General features: G+C 48.8%; 1 protein-coding gene across 3 annotated transcripts in view; it reads right to left on the reverse strand.

Annotated features, from left to right (window-relative positions):
• The window catches only part of LOC145529498 (alpha-1,3-mannosyl-glycoprotein 4-beta-N-acetylglucosaminyltransferase C-like), a 144,566-nt gene that overhangs the window by 1,261 nt on the left and 122,597 nt on the right, over positions 1 to 20,708 (reverse strand). The window contains exons 2-3 of one of the 3 annotated variants that reach the window (XM_081550071.1): positions 19,483 to 19,651; positions 18,133 to 18,245 (exon numbers count right to left, since the gene is read on the reverse strand). In XM_081550071.1, coding sequence (XP_081406197.1) covers positions 18,133 to 18,153 — 21 coding nt within the window. In that variant the 5' untranslated portion in view covers positions 18,154 to 18,245; positions 19,483 to 19,651. Of the gene's footprint in view, positions 1 to 354; positions 2,806 to 18,132; positions 18,246 to 19,482; positions 19,652 to 20,708 lie in introns of those variants that run through there. The other 2 variants (XM_081550070.1, XM_081550065.1) reach the window with 2 other exon arrangements.

Here is a 20,708-nt window from a genome sequence, read left to right on the forward strand (position 1 = left end):
AGCTGGGCCTGGCCAGTGGAGCCGCTGCTTCTGCCTGCTCGAACTTCTCTTCCCAGAAGGGTCAGAGACGTGTGTCTGCTCAGATCCCCACCCGGGAGGAAAGAGACCCACCTGAGGGTGTGAGGTCAGCCTGGGCGGCCGGCGCTGCCCGCACTCTCCCCATCCCAGCCAGCCTGCTCTCCCCTGGGGTGTGGACACAACTTGTCCGCAGGCTTCTGACCCCACATCCGCCTGGGCTTCCTTGAGGGAGACACACCCCGAGAAACCCGCATCCACACACACAGGCAAAGGACCCGGTGTTTCCGGGTGGCATGGGAGAGGTGGCCTGGCCCGGCCTGGGGCTCCCCGTGTTACCTTTCTGTTTCTCCGGGCAGAGGGCCAGAGGCCTCTCGGGGGTGCCCTGAGCCAACGTCGACAGGGTGCCCACGCACACTGCCTGTGAGCTCTCCTGAGGCCCCGGCCTCTGGGCAGGGGCAAACAGCAGAACATCCTGGCAGCAAGAGATCTGGCTGGGGGCTCCTCTCCGCTCTGGAGGCCTGGATACCCGGGTTGCGGGTTCTGTTGGGTTCTGTTGCCGGCAGGTGACATCATTTCCTGGGGTTCGTGCTGAGGTCCCTTCCCCAAAACTTCCCAAGGGAATCTCTGGGTTTCTGACTGCTCGACCACCCCCCTTAGGCCATGTGCAGGCACAGTGACAGCCACACAGCCCAGCCCACAGCCCTGGGGAGGCCTGGGTGCAGCCAGGGCCTGAGCTCCGAGGACCCCGCTGCTCTCAGACCAGGCTCCTTCTTCTCATAAGTGGTGTGGCCCTGGACAAGCATATGCCCCTCAGGGTTTCCCCAGTCTCTCCATCTGCAGAGTGGGGGTCATTCTCCCATCTGTTTCCTAGGTCTGTCGGCCTACGAGCAGCTCCGTGCCTCTCCACCTGGGGCCGATATCACGTGGAGCTTGTGCGCCGAGACTTCAGAAAGAAAGACTCCATCCAGGGCTGACACAGCACAGAATGGGGCAGAACGAGGCCTGGATGCGCCGTGGTACCCAGGAAAAGGCACCGCCCCTCCTGACTGTTTTGAGACCCCGCATCCAAGTTGGAGGCCCGAAAGGAAGACTCGAAGGTCTCCCTCTCTTATAGAAAAGAGTAGCCAACTTTCTGGTCCTCTGTTTCCATTGAGATTCTGTTCAAGTGTCCCAGCTCGGCTTCTGCGGGTGGCTGAGCTTCTAATGGCTCCCTGCGTTCTTGTCTTTTCCTCTCCAAACCTTCCGTCCTTTTCCCCCTTCTGGGGTGGATGGGCGCTGTCATTGCTTCTACCTTCGAGACAGATTGATGAAAAGTCTGGACCATCGACTCCTTTCCTCTCTTTGGTTCCGTGTCTCTCTCTGGCTGTGTCCCTCTCTTTTCCTTTCTCGATTCAGTCTGTGTCTTCCTCTTTCTCTCTCGTGTGTGGATGGATGGATGCTAGGAATGCACATGTATATGATTAGATGAGGGTTATGTTTTAGGGATGGGTTAGAGGGAGAGAAAGGCTTTAGGTCGGAGTTGGTCATGGGGGAAGGGTCAAGGGTGGTGGTGGTGTGTCTTGGAATCTGAGTGCTGTGCATTCTTCGTCTCTTTCCATATGAACCCCTTCTCAGATACACCACTTGCAAGGAGTCTCTCATGTTCCGTTTCCTATCTTTTGCATGTGTGAATGCTTAGCTTCTCTGTTGTGAAGAGGTTCCATTGGATGGAAACCCATTGGTGTACTTCGTTTCCCTCTTTCCCTTACTTGAAGAGACCCATTTCTACCTCCGCCCAGCAAATGGCAAGGAGACTCTGATGTTAAGGAGCCTTTGACCTACGCTTCTTTCTAGCTATCTCATGACATCAGTCTTTAGGGTGAGGTTTTTCCCCGATATTGAGGTGGTGTGAGATCAAAACCAATAGCGTTCTTCAGATGTAGCTGTCTGGTTTTCCCATGGCCATTTATTGAAGAGGCTTTCTTGTTCCCATTTGGATATTCTCCCCTTCTGTGTCAGAGATGAGTTGACCATGGATGCCGGGGTTTGTTTCTGGACCCTCAACTTTATTCCATCGATCTGGATCTGTGTGTGTTGTTGTATTCCCAATAGCATACTGTCCTGCTGCTGCCGCTGCGGCTAAGTCACTTCAGTCGTGTCTGACTCTGCGCGACCCCATGGCCTGCAGCCTACCAGGCTCCTCCGTCCAGGGCATTTTCCAGGCAAGAGTACTGGCGTGGGTCGCCATCGCCTTCTCCGATACTCTCCTGAGGATCCTAGTTTGGTCGTCTAATTTCCTCTCACACAACCTTGGATGTCCGTATCGGGGCTTTTTCGTCGGATTGTATTGACAATTTAGGCTCTTTTCTGTTTCCGTTACCCCTTTTGCAATTCTTTGTTCGGTGCGACAATGCATTGGCATTTTGGGAGGAATAGCGTCCAAGCTGTGGATTGCCTTGTGGGGCTGTGACATCATTTTCCCAATAGGAATTCTTTCAAGCCCTGAGCACAGCTTCTCTTTCCAGTGATTGGTGTGGGCTTGATCTTCCTTCTTCCATCTCTCGCCGTTTTGTGAGAACAGGTCCTTCCTTCCCTTCTGGGTTAGATGGACTCGTGGGTATCACTTCAGTGAATGGCATTGTCAGTGGGGGTGATAATTCCCTTCTCATTGGAAGACTTTGCTGTGAGTATTAGAAATGCAAGTGATTTCTCTTCCCCTTCCTCCCTGTCCATCTCTCAGAGCCACCGGGAAACAGAGGCCTCATCCAGGGTCACACAGGCCTGAGCGAGTGCAACTAGACTGTTGTTTCTTCAGGCCCTCAGTGCTGGACATCATCCGGGATACTCTGTGTGTGTCTTCCTCAGTCTGGTGTCCCTTCAGACCTTTCCCTAGTTTTCACAGGCTTGTTGTGTTGGTGTTCTTTGTCTGTTTGGAGACACATCCTTGAGAAGCTTTGTGTTTCCACTCATTCGTCCCTCCCAGTCCCTGCAGCTGGGGTTACAGGTCTTCAGTCTCCATGGTGATCCCAAGTCACCGAATATTGTACCTCTGATTATATGGCCTCAGTCTCCAGGGTTAGCCCATATCTCAGAATCTGTACCTGGCATCACATGTCCATGGTGTCCAGGATGACACCCCTCCCCTGACCCTGTACCTGTGGTCACTTAGGCACAGTCACAAGGGTGACCCCAACTTCCCAACTCTGTTACTAGAGTCACATGTCCACAGTCTCCAGACTTTGCCCATCCTCAAGAGCCTGTACCTGGGGGTCACACGTCAAGAATCTCCAGGGTGACTCTCTCCCAGACCCTTCACCTGGCGTCCATATCTACAGTCCTCTGAATGATGTCATGTCCCAGATTCTGCACCTGTGATCACAGATCCACAGGCTCCATGGTGACCTCCTTCCCAGATGCTGTAATTTACATCACATGTCTTAAGTCTCCAGGGTGACCCCACCACTCATATCCTCTATATTTGTTGACTTCACCATACTTTCCAGGGAGACCCTTCCCTGCTAGACACTGTGCTTGTTTCCACATGTCCACAATCTCCAGGGTGACCTCCATCCAATACTCTGCACCTGGAGTCACAGATCGATAGTCACCAGCATGAATCCTTTTCACACACTGCACCTGGGCTCACATATCCACGTTATACATGGCAACACACCTTGTAGACCCTTTGCTGCTGCTGCTAAGTTGCTTCAGTCGTGTCCGACTCTGTGTGACCCCATAGACGGCAGCCCACCAGGCTCCCCCGTCCCTGGGATTCTCCAGGCAAGAACACTGGAGTGGGTTGCAATTTCCTTCTCCAGTGCATGAAAGTGAAAAGTGAAAATGAAATCGCTCAGTCGTGTCTGACTCTTGGTGACCCCATAGACTGCAGCCTACCAGGCTCCTCTGTCCATGAGATTTTCCAGGCAAGAGTACTGAAGTGGGCTGCCATTGCCTTCTCTGTGCATACCCTTTATCTGTTGTTAAATATCTGAAGGCTCCAAAATGACCCCCACTCTCCCAGACCCAGTACCTGAGTTCCCAGACATCTAAGTATCTTGGGGGACCCAATTCAGACCTTGTACTTAAGGTCTCATATCCAGTGTTCAAGATGACTTGCGTCCCAAAGGGTCCATTTGGAGTCACATGTCCACAGTCTCAAAAGTGACCCCATCCCTTAACCCTGAACATTAGGAACACATCCATAGTCTCCAGGGTAGCCCTATCCCTGATTTTGTACCAGGTTTTACATGTCCACTACCACCACACAAACCACCAGCAAATCCTGTAACGCAGACTGCAGGGTGAGACTCTTTTCATACCCTGAACCTTGGGTCAGACTACCAGTCTCCAGATTGACACCAACCAAACATGCACCTGGGGTCACATGTCCACATTCTCCAGGGTGACATCCCTCCAAAACCTGTACCTGATGTCACAGGCCCACAGCTTCCAGGATGATCCCACTCTCACATTCCTCTTCCATGGATCACATTTCCACTGTTTCCAAGGTGAGTTCACCTCCCAGGCCCTGCACTTGGGGTCACATGACCAGAGTATCCAGGGTGAACTCACCTCCCAGAAACAGTACCTGGGGTGAAATCTCCAGAGTTTTCAGGATGGCCCCAACAGCCAGAACCTATACCTGTTGTCACACTCCCATAGTCTCACGGTTATCCTACCTGCAATACATAGAACCAGGTGTCCCATGCTCCTGGTCACCAGGATTATACCCTCCAGGAACCTGTAATGGGGGTCAGATGTCCACAGTCTCCTGTGTGTCGTCACTTCCCAGACCCTTCACCTGGAGTCACACACACACAGGTATCAGGTTGTCTCCTTTGAAAACCCTGCACCTGGAGTCACATATCTACAGTCCCCAGGGGGACTCATCTAAAATCCTGTACCAGGGCTCACACCACCAGTCTCCAGGGTGACACCAGCACCCAGATACTGCACCCAAGTTCACATGACAACAGGCTCCACGGTAACCCCCTCACAGACTCTGCACCTGGGTCACATATCTACAGTCTTCAGGGTGACCCGATCCCCACAACCTATCCGAGTGGGAAACATCCACAATCTCCAGGGTGACCCAACCTTCAAGACCTTATGCTTTGGTTCACAGGTCAGCATTGTCCGGTGTGACATTACCTCCCACATCCTGTATCTTGGGTCACATACCACAGTTTCCAGCGTGACCTCACCTCCCAGATCCTGTACCTGGGGTAACATGGGCACATTCTCCAGGGTTACTGCCCCTGCAAGACCCTGTATGTGGGTCAAAAGCCCACAGTATCAAGAGTGGCCCATTCTCAGACCCTTTTCCTGGCGACACATATCCAAAATCTCCAGGATTATTGCCTTCCAAGATGAATCACCTGAGGTCACATATAAACAGTCTACAAGGTGACACCCATCCCATGACCCTGAACCTGGGTTTACACTTCTCCAGTCTCCAGGATGACCCCCCATCTCAAAAATTGTACAAGGTGTCACACATACACAGTCTCCAGGGTGACCACTGCAGACCCTGTATCTATCATAACATTTCCACAGACTTCTGCATCACTCCCTTCCCAGAAACTGAACATTGGGTCACACCTCCAGGGTGTTGAAGCTGACGAACCCTCCCTGTCCCTTCACCTGGTGTCAGATGTCACAGTCTGGGGTCACATGAGCTGTCACACATGGGGTCACAAGTCCACCGTCTCCTGGGTCACTCCTGTCCCAGGTCCTGTACCTGGGTTCAGATATCCAAGTGTCTTGGGTGACCCCATTCAGACCCTTTACCTATGGTCACATGTCTAGTCTCCAGGATGTCGTCCCTTCCACACGGTGCACCTGAGTTCACAAGTCCACAATCTCCAAAGTGACCCCATCTCCTAAACCTGCACATTTGTCCCATGTCCACAGTCTCCAGAGTGACCTCATCCCAGATCCTTCACCTGCGGTCACACCTCTACTGTCTCCGTGGTGACCCCACTCCCAGAACTTGTACCAGGTTTCACACGTCCACCATCTCAGTGGTGACCAACCCCACAAACTCTACCTGTGGTCACAGGTCCAGAGTCTGCAGGGTGACACCCATTTCATACACTGAACCTTGGTTCACATGTGCATGGTCTCCAGGGTGACGACCTTCCCACTCAATACACCTCATGTCAAATATCCAGAATCTCCAGGGTAACACCCATCCCAGACCCTGTACCTGGGGACACAAGTCCAGTGTTCAGAGTGACTCTACCCTCCATATTCTGTACCTGCGTTCACACATCCACAATCTCCAGCGTGACCTCCCTGCAGGCCCTGAACCTGGAATCACACGTCTACAGTCTCCCGGGTGACACCCACTCAGACCTTGCACCTGGGGTCATGTGTCCACAGTCTGCAGGCTGACCCTCTCCCAGACCCAGTACCTACTGTCACATATCTACAGTCCCTAGATGACCCCTCCAAAAATGTGTACCTGAAGTCATTCATCCATATTCTCCAGGGTGAACACTCCCAAACTCTGTACTTGAGGCCAATTTTCCACAGTCTCCAGGGTGACAAGCATTCCAGACCCTGAACCTGGCATCACACATCCAGTCTTCAGGGTGACACCCCTCCCAGACCCTAAAACTGATGTCACATGTCCATGGTCCCCAGGGTGATATCCCCTCACACTGCCTACAACTGGGTTCAAACTTCCACATTCTCCAGGGCAATGCCTCTCCCAGGTACTGTAATGGGGACACAGGTTCAGTCTCCAGTGTGACCACAAACTCCAGAGCCTGTACTGGAGTTACACATCCATGGCCTCCAGGTTGACCCCACCTCCCAGACACTGTACCTGGGGTCACACATCCACCGGCTTCATGGTAAACTACCTCCTTAGACACTGCCACTGGGATCACATGTCCACACTCTCCAGGGTGACCCCACATTCAAGACCCTGTATGTGGTTTCACATGTGCAGTCTGCAAGGTGAACCCACCACACAGTTCCTGCATCCAGCGTCTCATGATCACAGTGTCCAGGGTGACCACCTCCCAGACCTTGTACCTGGGGTCACACATCCACAATCTCCATGGTTCCACCAACCTTCAGACCTATACCTGGGGTACCACGTCTACAGTCTCATAGGTGACACCCCTCCCCATATCCTGTACCTGTGATCACTTGCCCCGTCTCCAGGGTGAACCCACCCTCAAGACCCTGTATCTGGATTCACATGTTCACACTACTGGGTGACCCCATCTCCCAGACACCACACCTAGGCTCACACGTCCACAGTCTCCAGGGTGACCCCACCCCCCCACCCCCTGCACCATGGGTCACATGTCCACAGTCTCTGTCATGACTCCACCTTCCAGACACTGCTTCAGGTCACATGTCCACAGTCTCTATGGTGAACACCCTCCCAGACACTGTACATTTTCTCACATGGGCACATTCACCTTGGTGACATCTACTCCCAGACCCTGTACCCTGGGTCACACATACACAGTCTCAGGGTGACCCCACCTTCCAGAACCCCCACCTGTCAGACACTGTTACTGGGGTCAAACATCCACAGTCTCTAAGGTGACCCCACCTCCAAGCCTGTGTACCTAGGGTCACACACACACAATCTCCTTTTTGGCAACACCTCCAAGATCATGCAGCTGGTCTCACACCTCCACAGTCTCCATGGTGACACCCCTCTCAGTCCCTGCAGCTGGGGCTACATGTTCCCCGAAGCAGGGTGACCCCCACCTTACCGATTATTGTTCCTCCCATAACATGGCCTCAGTCTCCAGGGTGACCCTTTATCTCAGAATCTTTCCCTGGGGTCACATGTCCATGGTTCCCAGGATGACACCCCTTCCCAGACCCTGTAACTTGGGTCACACTGGCACACTCACCAGGGTGACCAAAACTTCCTGACCCTGTTCCTGGGGTCACATGTCCACTGTCTCCAGGCTTTCCCAACCCTTAAGAGCCTGTACTGGGGTCACACATCAACAGTCTCCCTGGTGACTCCCTCACAGACTCTTCATCTGGCGTCCCATATCCACAGTCTCCTGTGTGATGTCACTTCTCAAACTCGCACCTGTGATCTCCCAAACTCTGCACCTGTGATCACGGATCCACAGGCTCCATGGTGACCACCTTCTCAGACCCTGTAATTTGGATCACATGTCCTCAGTCTCACGTTTGACCCACCTCTCATACCCTGTACATAGGGTGACTTGTCCACAGTTTCCAGGGTGACCCTCACCTGCCAGACCCTGTGCCTATTTTCATATGTCCACAATCTCCAGGATGAACACCCTCAAATACTCTACCCCTGCAGTCACATGTCAACCGTCTCCAGCATGAAACCCACTTCACACACTGCACCTGGGCTCACATATCCACATTTTCCAGGGTGATACCCCATGAAGACACTTTTAGTTAAGTTCAGTCACTCAGTCGTGTCCGACTCATTGTGACCCCATGAACCACAGCACACCAGGCCTCCCGGTCCATCACCAACCCCCGGAGTTTATCCAAACTCATGTTCATTGAGTTGGTGATGCCATCTAATCATCTCATCCTCTGTCATCCCCTTCTCCTCCTGCCTTCAATCTTTCCCAGCATCAGGGTCTTTTCCAGTGAGTCAGCTCTTCGCATCAGGTGGCCAAAATGTTGTAGTTTCAGCTTCAACATCAGTCCTTCCAATGAACACCCAGGACTGACTTCCTTTAGGATGGACTGGATGGATCTCCTTGCAGTCCAAGGGACTCTTAAGAGTCTTCTACAACACCACAGTTCAAAAGCATCAATTCTTTGGCGCTCAGCTTTCTTTATAGTCCAACTCTCACATCCATACATGACTATGGAAAAACGATAGCCTTGACTAGATGGACTTTGGTGACAAAGTGATGTCTCTGCTTTTTAATATGCTGTCTAGGTTGGTCATAACTTTTCTTCCAAGGAGTAAGCATCTTTTAATTTTATGGCTGCAATCACCATCTGCAGTGATTTTGGAGCACAAAAATTAAAGTCAGCCACTGTTTCCACTGCTTCCCCATCTATTTGCCATGAAGTAATGGGATCAGATCCCATGATCTTGGTTGTCTGCATGTTGAGCTTTAAGCCAATTTCTTCATTCTCCTCTTTGACTTTCATCAATAGACTCTTAGTTCTTCTTCACTTTCGGGAGTCATCTGCATATCTGAGGTTATTGATCTTTCTCCCAGCAAGACCCTTTGCTGCTGCTGCTGCTAAGTTGCTTCAGTCGTGTCCGATTCTGTGCGACCCCATAGACGGCAGCCCACCAGGCTCCGCCGTCCCTGGGATTCTCCAGGCAAGAATACTGGAGTGGGTTACCATTTCCTTCTCCAGTGCATGAAAGGGTAAAGTGAAAGTGAAGTCGCTCAGTCGTGTCCAACTCTTAGCGACCCCATGGACTGTAGCCTACTAGGCTCCTCCGTCCATGGGATTTTCCAGGCAAGAGTACTGGAGTGGGGTGCCATTGCCTTCTCTGCAAGACCCTTTACCTGCTGCTAAATGTCTGCAGTGTCCAGAGCGACCCCTCCTCCCAGACGCTGTACCTGGGATCACACATCCAGAGTCACCTCTGTCACCCCCATCCCAGTACCTGTAGCTGAGTTCAGATATCCAAGTTTGTTGGGGAACCCCATTCAGAACTTATACCTAGGGTTGCATGTCCAGTCTCCAGGATGACTTTCCTCCCAAACAGTACATCTGGTGTCACATGTCCACAGTCTCAAGGATGACCCCACCTTCAAGATCCTGTACCTGGTGTCATAAGTCCACTGTTTTCAGGGTGAGTCCACCTCTCAGACACTGCGCTTGCAGTCACAGGTCCAATGTCTCCAGGATGACCCCACCGCCAAGAAACTATACCTGGGGTGAAAAGTCCACAGTTTTCAGGATGGTCTAAACTCCCAGAACCTGTACCTGGGATCACACTTTGATAGATTCTGGGTTACCCCACCTCCCAGTCATGGAACCTGGTGTCTTATGTCGCTGGTCGCCAGGGTTACCACCTCCAAGACTCTGTAATTGTAGTCACATGTCCACAGTCTCCTGTGTGTCATCACTTCCCAGACCCTTCACCTGGAGTCACACAAACACAGATTCTAGGCTGAATCCCTCGCTGACCCTGCCCCTGGAGTCACATATCCACAATCTACAGGGTGACTCTTTCAAAACCCTGTACTGGGGCTCATCTGACCACAGTCCACAGGGTGACCCAGCACACAGATCCTGCACCCAGGGTCACATGTCCAAGGCTCCAGGGTGACCCCCTTGGCAGATCCTGCACCTGGGGTCATATATCTACAGTCTCCAGGGTGACCCTACCCTGAAGACCCTATCCCTTGTGTCACAGGTCCTCATTCTCCAGGGTGACATTTCCTCCCACACCCTGCAATGTGCTTCACATATCCAGTCTCCAGGGTGACCTCAATTCCCAGACCCTGTACTTGGGGTCACCTGTTCACATACATCAGGGTTACCACCCCTCTAAGACCCTGTACCTGGGACAAAAGCCCACCATCTCAAGACTGATCCCCTCTCAGACACTGTACTTGGGGTCACATATCCAGAGTCACCCTATCCCAGACCCTGTACCTGGGATCAGATATCCAAGTGTCTTGGGCAACTCCATTCAGAACTTGTACCTAGGGTCGCATGTCCTGTCTCCAGGATGACTTGCCTCCCAAATTGTGCATCTGGAGTCACATGTCCAAAATCTCCAAAGTGATCCCATCCCCTAACCCTGCACCTTACTCACACATCCACAGTCTCCAGAGTGACCTAGGGTCATAAGTCCACAGTCTCCTGGGTGACCCCACCATACAGACCATGCACCTAGTTTCATGTCCACAGTCTCTGGGGTGAAACTCTTCGAACACCTTGAACCTGAGGTCACAGGTCCAGGTTCACCAGGGTGACAAGCTCTTCCAGATCATGCGTCTGGTCTCACATGTTTACAGTCTGCAGGGTAAAGCCCCTCCCATTTTTTGTACACCTCTCCCAGACCTTGCAGCTGTGGTTACAAGTCCACAGTCACCAGGGTGATCCCACCCCACCATGCCTAGTATGTCAGGTCACATGGCCTCAGTCTCTAGTGACCCCACACTCAAAGCCCTGTATGTTGTTTCACATGCCCACAGTCTCCAGGGTGACCCCACCACCCAGATACCACATCCAGGGCCTCATGTCCATAGTCTCCAGTGTGACCACCTCCCTCATCCCTGTGCCTGGAGTCACACATCTACAATCTCCAGGGTGTCCCCACCCTCCAGACCTGTACCTGTGGTCACACGTCCACAGTCTCCAGGGCAACCCCACCTCCTAGACCCTTTATTGCAGTCACACATCTACAATCTCCATGGTGAACCCATCTCCCAGGCCTGCAACTGTGTAGAGGTTACGGCAGACAATGCAGAAATACAAAGGATTATAATAGACAATTTTCAACAACTATATAGCAGTAAAATCGATAAATGGAAGAAATAGATTCTGAGAAAAGTTCAATTATTCAAGACTGTATCCACAGGATCCAAGTTTGTTGAAGATTGAAACACACACCTGGCCAAAGAAGATAAAGAGATTGTAAGTAAGCATCCAAGAGTATACTCAAGATGCTGGTGAAATGTATGTACAGTCAACTTTGGGAGACACTTTGGTACTTCTCTCCAAATCTAAAGAGTTTCATTTTAAGATCCAAGAGGTGTACCTCTTGTATTCAGACAACTGCTTTGGAAAATTGAAATGAAAACTAGCATCAAGGAATGCACAAGAGCTCTATTAATAATTCCTAATAGATAAAAATTTAAAATATCAGGATATCTTTCCATAGATGTGCATTCTTCAGTAAATTAGGGCACAGACATGTCAAGGGGAACACAAAACAGCACACCCAAAATATGCTCATTTGACAAAAGGATTCTTTTGGACTGATTAATTTTAAAAAGCAGCAGCCCCAGGAGAATCTTTGAAAACAAAGTAGAAATGCCATTTTTTGAAGTAGATTTACATTTATTAAGGGTATCTCCATCTGTAAGGCTGTGTCCCTCTCTGGACTAGGAATTGGATGATGACTAAATATCAAGAAAAACTTGTCAATGGAATGGACCTGGATGTTAATCTGCAGAACCACCATACCCTTGTTTTCTTTGCTTCGCCTAATAATCTCCCTAAAATGGCTTCTTCCATTCTCTAACGTGCTTCTTCAATCTTAGCTGACAATAGCATTTAGGGTAAAGTCTTGGACCATTTCTTGAAGTGACTCAGGTTTCCCAGGTTTCTTTCTAGTATACAGAAGTTAAGCATGGCATATATTAAACTTCTGTCTGTATTTCTCCAATTAATCTCCCTTTCATTATGAGAATCTCAATGAAGAACATTGAGGATAGAGGGAAAATTATTTTTCCTCTCATATAGTGCAGTATGATAGTATTCGGAATGAATACCCATTTATTTAAAAAAAACCCACCAACCCATTTATTAAAAAAAAAAAGCATGAATCTTTCTTTCCCATGGGGGTTTGCAGCTAACAGGATTGAAACTACTGTAGCAGTATTCAAATGGAGCAAACACTGAATTTGATAAATGACAAGTAGTGGAAGCCAGGTTTTTTACCTATCGAGTGGGAAGAAACAGACAGACAAAGGGAGAAGCTTACAATACCTGTGTCATAACATAATTAGCATAATATAGAAACACATAGCTCCAAGTGAATATATTCATATCTTCAATGACTCTTTGCAACCTCATGGACTGCAGCCTATGAGGCTCTCCTTCCATGAAATTCTCCAGGCAAGAGTATTGGAGTGGGTTGCCATTTCCTTCTCCAGGGGATCTTCCCCACCCAGGGACCAAACCCAGATCTCACACGTTGCAAGTGGATGCTTTTAGAGTCTGAGCCACCAGTGAAGCTCCCAAAAGTTAAAAATAGCTTTTATGTGTCCAGACTGGTAAAAAAAAAAAAAGTTTCATGAGTAGTGTTGAATAAAAATCTCTATGCAGAAAGATTCTAAGCAAATGATACAGACACTCAGCTGTCCATCATGTATGTAAAGCTAACTTCCCTCTCTTCAAGTGTGAGTCCTTCATTATGACTCTATCCTTAATAAGGCACATGGGATGACACGGGGAAAATTAAAAATAAAGACAAATGACAAATGTTGGCAAACATGTACAGAAATTGGAACTCAAACTTTACTTGTGGAGATGCAAAATGGTGCAATCAGGTGTGCAAAATGAGCATTTTCTCAAAAACATAAAAATATAATTATCATATCAGTCAGCAGTGGCCACCAGCCTGGAAAAGATCAGTTTTCATTCAATCCCAGAGAAAGGCAATGCCAAAGAATGTTCAAACTACCATGCAGTTGTCCTCATCTCACACGTTAACAAAGTAATGCTCAAAATTCTCCAAGCCATGCTTCAACAGTATGTGAACCATGAACTTCCTGAAGTTCAAGTTGGATTAAAAGAGCCAGAGTAACCAGAGATCAAATTGCCGACATCCGTTGGATCATCAAAAAAGCAAGAGTAAAAAATCCAGTAAAACATCTACTTCTGCTTTATTAACTTTAATAAATCCTTTGACCATGTGGATCACCACAAACTGTGGGAAATTCTTAAAGAGATGGGACTATCAGACTACCTCACCTGCCTCCTGAGAAATCTGTATGCAGGTCAAGTGGCAACAGTTAGAACTGGACATGGAACAACGGACTGGTTCCAAATCGGGAAAGGAATACGTCAAGGCTGTATATTCTCACGCTGCTTATTTAACTTCTATGCAGAGTACATCATGAGAAATTTCGGGTCTGGATGAAGCACAAGCTGGGATCAAGACGGCCGGGAGAAATATCAATAATCTCTGATACCCAGATGACACCACCCTTATGGCAGAAAGCAAAGGAGAACTAGACAGTCTCTTGATGAAAGTGAAAGAGGAGAGTGAAAAACTTTGCTTAAAACTCAGCATTCAGAAAACTAAGATCATGGCATCTGGTCCCATCACTTCATGGCAAATAGATGGGGGAAAAATGGAAACAGTGAGAGACTTTATTTTGGGGGGCTCCAAATCACTGCAGATGCTGACTGCAGCCATGAAATTAAAAGACGCTTGCTCCTTGGAAGAAAAGCTATGACCAACCTAGACAGCATATTAAAAAACAGAGATATTACCTTACCAACAAAGGTCCATGTAGTCAAAGCTATGATTTTTCCAGTAGTCATGTATGGATGTTAGAGTTGGACTGCAAAGAAAGATGAGCACCAAAGAATTGATGCTTTTGAACTGTGGTGTTGGAGAAGATTCTTGAGAGTCCCTTGGACTGTAAGGAGATCCAACCAGTCAAGCCTAAGGGTCAAAGAAAGTGTAAGTGAAGTCGCTCAGTTGTGTCTGACTCTTTGCGACCCCATGGACTGTAGCCTCCCACGCCCCTCCGTCCATGGGATTTCCCAGTAAAGAGTACTGGAGTGTGTAAGGTAAGTGAGTTAGAGAAGGCGAGGTTCAGAAAAAGAATGAGACCTGCACTTTACAGAAACAGATCACCTTTAATGAGGCAAGAAGGGTCAGCAGTCAGATTAGCGAGCTGCTGCACTAACCTAAGAAATGAGTAAGTGTATATAGGCATGTATGTGGAAAGTTACTGTCTTAAGGGGGCCTGTTCTTCTCCAAGGTTGTTCGGAGTAGTTATGTCTTAAATGGCTGGGGCAAGGAATTTTGGATATCGGCCAGAGGCTGGACCAGCTGGGAGCTGGGCATAATCAACTTTAACGTCCATTTTTTTTTCCTTCAGGTGAGAGAGTTCTTTGCTTTGCATAGAATGGTGGGGAGGACCTGTAGGGGAGTTTTAACTCCAGGCTATTTTGAGCCATGTAACTTTCCTTCAGAATGGGTTGCCATTTCCTTCTCCAGAGGATCTTCCCGACCCAGGGATTGAATCTGCATCTCCCGGATTTTAAGCAGAAGTTTTACCATCTTAATCACCATGGAAGAAGCCTAAAGGTAATCAGCCCCGAATATTCATTGGAAGGACTGATGCTGAAGCTGAAACTGCAATATTTTGTCCACCTGATGCGAAGAACTGACTCATTGGAAAAGACCCTGATGCCGAGTAAGATTGAAGGCAGGAGGAGAAGGGGATAACAGAAGGTGAGATGGTTGGATAGCATCACCGACTCAATGGACATAAACTTGCACAAGCTCCGGGAGTCGATGATGTACAGGAAAGCCTGATGTGCTGCAGTCCATGGAGTCACAAAGAGTCAGATATGACTGAGTCACTGAACTGGATTATCATATGTTTTGCAACTCCACTCCTAGATATATATCCAAAGAATTTAAAACAGGTGTTCAAATATAAACTTGTACACCAATATTCACAGCAGCAGTGTTCTCAAGAGCCCAAGGTAAAAACATTGAAAGTGTCCACCAACAGGTGAACAACAAAATAGGAAGAACAAAATAGTGTAGCTTTATCCATAAGATGCATTACTTTGCCATATAAAGGAATATTGTAAGATAGAGCCACAGCTTCAGAAAACAGTAGGGGGCTTCTCAAAAACATGAACATGGAGTTAACATCAGTTCAGTTCAGTTTCTCAGTCGTGCCCAACTCTGCAACCCCATGAACTGCAGCACGCCAGGCCTCCCTGTCCATCACCAACTCCCGGAGTTTACCCAAACCGAATCCATTAATTCTGGTCCAGAGTATACACCCAAAATATTTAAAACCAACAACTGGAACAGATATTCGAACCCCATATTCATAGCAGCATTATTCACAGTAGCCAAAATGTGGAAGCAACACCAGCGTTCAACAGATGACTGGACAAGCCCAATGTAGTATGTGCACAATGTAGTATATACACAATGGAATATGATTCAACCTTTAAAAACAAAATAACTCACACATGCTATAATGTGGATAAACCTTCAAGTCAGTATGCCAAGTGAAACAAGCCTGAGACAAAAGTAAAAATGTCCTATAATTCACTAGTATGAGATATCCATATAAGACAAATTCCAAGTAGAATAAGATGGCCAGGAATTGAGGGTGGTGAGTGTTTAATGGTTACAGTGACACTTTGGGAAAAGGAAAAGATTCTAGAGATGAGTGGTGGGGATATTTTTACAACAATGTGAGTACAGTTAATGCTATAGAAATGCATACTTAAAATGACTCAAATGATAAATGTTGTTATATGTTTATAAGCACAATGAAAAAATGACACAGGTTACAACATGGAAAAGCACTGAAAACATCCTCAGTGAAAGAAGCCACACAGAAAAGGCCACCCATATCATAGTCATCTGGTCACTTTAAATCCAGGAAGGATTTTAATATGAGGGAAAGCCCCAGTTATGGCTCCAGAAAAAGAAAACTGAATTAGAATGCAGAAAGACATTTTCACAAAGCTTGGACAGCTGATGAAATTTGAAGTGGTCTTGTGTATAGGATTGTGATGTGGAAACCAGCCCATTTTGGGGTTATGGGCTGGTTCCTTGGGAAAGTGACCCTGTGTTGGGTAAAACACTTTGCAGTATTTGGTGTGAATGTAGAAAACTTCGTACTGCTATTTAAAGTTGAAACATTTGAAATTTTACTAGAAAGTAAATGATTTTTCAATATAATCATGTAAGTCATATGCCAGGAAATCAGAGATGACATCAAACTTTGCAATAGAGGCCAAGACTTAACCAAACCAAATTCAACTAAAGTAGTGATGCTAATTGCCTTGTAGTAATCCACATGGTATTAAAAGGCACCGTAGGAAGAGTATATTAGTAGACACCATGCCTTAGGTGTTGTGGATGACCCAGATGGAACTGAAACTATGAGATGTCTTAATTCTAGTTTTCCCCATAACACTACACTAAAGCAACTGCCAGAACTAAAAAGTGAATTCAGGGACTGACTGGCAGTCCAGTGGTTAAGACTCTGAACTTCCACTTCAGGGGGTACAGGTTTGATCCTTGGTCAGGGAACTAAGATCCAACATGCCAAGCTGCAGAACAACAACAACAACAAAAAGTCGAACTATAAGATCATTTGTGATTCTCTACACTAATAATGAACTATCAGAAAGAGAAATTAAGAAAATAATCCCTTTTACAATTGTGTTTTCCCCCAACACTGGAAATTTCACCAAGGACTTGAAAGACTTGCAAGCTAATAGCTACAAGACAATCATCAAAGAAAGTGAACAGTAACAAATAAAACAATACCTCATGCTTATGGGTGAAAATACCATTAAAATATCCATTCTAACCAAAGCTACTGGAGGCATCCCCATCCCTGACTTCAATCTAGAGTCAGACTCGACTGAACCTCACAATGTCCCAAAGTTGAAGCCCCAGCGGGTGCTGAGGAGGCCAGAGTCCTGCCAGCCTGAACTGAACCCCACAATGTCCCAAAACTGAGCCCCAGAGGGCCCTGAGGGATGAGGCTCCCATCAGCCTCAACTGAACCCCACAATGTCCCAAAGCTGGAGCCCAAGTGGGTCCTGAGGAGGCAAGACTTCCATCTGCCTAAGCTGAACCTCACACTCTCCTGAAGCTGAGGCCCCAGCAGGTCCTGAGGAGACCAGAGTGCTCTCAGTGGCCACCCACAGCCAGGTGCTCCAGCAGAGCGGGGAATCCCCTGGGATGGGAGGAATGTCAGGGAGGCGGGCTCTGCATTATCACGGACAGGCATGATCAAGCAGGTGTGCAGGGGCCAGGACAAGGGTGAGGGAGACAAGCTCCAGCTCTGAGTATTGTAAGTCCCCACATTCTGAGACTGTGTGACCTACATGATCCAGACTTTGCAAGGAGCAAGCTGAGTTACAGAGGGAGAAGGAGCAGGAGGTTATGTAAAATTTTAACGTTTCTTCTTCAAGTTCAGTAACAGAGAGGCCTCCCAGGTTCCCAGTTCCTCATGCCCCAGTGACTGTGAGCTCCTCCTCCAGTGCGTATGGCCAACCCCCACACTAAGTCCACTTGACACCCACGGCCCTGGCCCAAGCCTAACCCCTCCATCAGGCCCTGACAAAGCTCCCTGCCCCCACGGTGCATCTCACATCCCACCCCAAGGTGATCTTTTTGAAGCCTAAACAAGACCATGCCCCTCTCCTCCCTGTGATTCCCCTCACCTGATGAAGCCAGGCCTTCATCCATTCCAGGTGATCCCAAAGGCCTCATTCTCTCCAGACTCCACCTGTGTGGCCGCTGTCTGTGCCCTTCTGTATGGGCCTGTGGTGATCTCCTAAAATGAGGGTTATTTGATACACAGAGAATGGGGTGAATGGTGGCCATCAAAGATGTGTCCCCCCAGAACAGGACCATATCTGGGAAAAGGGTCTTTGTAGATGTAGTTAAGGATAGCAAGGTAAGGTCATCTAGGGTTAGGGAGACCTTCGATCCAACTTACAGAGTCCTTTGAAAAGACGAAAGAGGACACAGAGGAAAAGCCTCTTAAAGGCAGAGTCAGAGATGAGAGGGAGGGGGCCACAAGCCCAGGGACCACTGGAGCCCCTGAATCTGGGAAAGGTGAAGCTCCAGAGTGACCAAGGCAGACCGTGTATCTGTCATAAGTTTCCACAGAGTCCTGAATGATTCCCTTCCCAGTCTCTGAACCTGGGGTCACTCCTCTGGAATCTTGAGGGTGATGCACTCTCCCTTCCCTTCAGCTGGTGTCAAACAGCCACAGTCTCCATGGTAACATCCACACCAGAGTCTGATACTGGGGACACAGATGCACAGTTTCTAGGGAGACTCACCTCACCATATTGTGTACCTGGGTGGGGTTACATGTCCACAGTCTCCAGTGTGGGCCCACCACCTGCACCCTGGACCTTGGGTCACATGTCCAGAGCCTCTAATATGACCCCACCTTCCAGAGACTGTACCAGGGGTGAACACTCTTAAAGACCCTGTACACAGTGTCACATGGTCACATTCACCAAAGTGACATCAGCTCCCAGACCATATACTAGTGTCACACATATAGAGCCTCAGGAAGACCTCACCTCCCAGCACCTGCACCTGGATTCATCTGTCTACAGTATCCAGGCCTCACCCCAGCTGCCAGACACTGGAACTAGGGTCAAACATCTGCAATATTAGGGTGACCTCACCTCCTAGCCTGTGTACCTAGGGTCAAAGGCCCACAGTCTCCTGGGTTGCAAGCCATGCACCTAGTCTCACAATTCAAGGTCTCCAGGGTGACAGCCCTCCCAGACATTGAAGCTGGGATTACACTACCCAAGTCTTCAGGGTGATCCCAGCTTACTGAATATTGTAAGTCCAGTCACACACCCTCATTCTCCAGGATGACTCCCATATCTCAGACCCTGTGACTCAAATCACATGTCTATGATGGCCAGGATGACACCCCTCCCCAGACCTTGTATTTGGCGTCACATTGGCAGGGTCACCAGGGTAACCCCAACTTCCCTACCATGTTCCTGGGGTCATAGGTGACAGTCTCCAACCTTTCTCACCCTCAAGAGCCTGTAGCTGGCGTCACATGTCAACAGTCTCCAGGGTGACTCCTTCCCAGACCCTTCACTTGGTGTCCAATGTCCACAGTCTCCTGTGTGATGTCACTTCACAGAGTCTGTAATGTTGGACGCAGATCCACAGGCTCCATGGTGAGCCCCTTCCCAGACACTGTAATTTGGATCACATATACTCAACTTCAGTGTGACACCACCACTCATACCAGATACATTTGGTAACTTTTCCACATTATCCAGGTTGACCCATCCCTGCCGGATCCTGTGTTTGTTTCCACATGTCCACAATCTCCAAGATGACTGCACTCCCATACCCTGCACCTGGAATCACAAGTCGACCGTCTCCAACGTGAATATTCTCCAGCGTGACACCTCATGCAGACCCTTTACTTATGTAAAATGTCTGCAGTCTCCAGGCTGACCCGCCCCCCATACACTGTACCTGGGCTCTCATACCCAGAGTCTCCTATGTCAGCCACATCCCACACCATGTACCTGGGTTCAGATATCCAAGTGTCTTGGGGGACCCCATTCAGACCTTGAATCAAAGGTAACATGTCCAGTATCCAGGTTGTCTTGCCTCCCAAACGGTGCATCTGGGGTCACATGTCCACAGTCTCCCAAGTGACCCCATGCCCTAACCCTACACATTAGTCACACATCCACACTCTCCAGGATGACACCCTCCTTGAGCTACCAGGTTTCACACGTCCACTATCTCCAGAGTGATCACCACCAGATACTGTACCTGTGGTCACAGGTCCACAGTCTGCAGGGTGAGACCCTTTTAGTACCCTAAATCTTGGTTCACATGACCCCAGTCTCCAGGGTGACCAGTCCCAAACCTGCACCTGGGGTCACATGTGCACATTCTCCATGGTTACATCCTGCACACCCTGTACCTATTGTCATATATCCGCAGTTTTCTTGGTTACCCCACTTCCCATACCATCTACCTAGGATCACAAGTCCACAGTTTGCAGGGCGACCCTGCTCCTACACCTGTACATTGTGTCACAAGTTCACAGCTGCCAGGATGAGCCCACCTGCAAGATCCTATACCTGCGGTCACAAGTCCACTGTTTCCACGGTGAATCCACCTCCCAGACCCTGCACTTGGGGTCACATTCCAGAATCTCTAGGCTGACCCCACCTACCAAAAATTGTACCTGGGGTGACGTCCATAGTTCTCAGAATGGCCCAACTCCCAG

The sequence above is a fragment of the Giraffa tippelskirchi genome, chromosome 12 (assembly GCF_054371585.1).
Source record: "Giraffa tippelskirchi isolate mGirTip1 chromosome 12, T2T-mGirTip1v1.2.pri, whole genome shotgun sequence".
Lineage (NCBI taxonomy): Eukaryota > Metazoa > Chordata > Mammalia > Artiodactyla > Giraffidae > Giraffa > Giraffa tippelskirchi.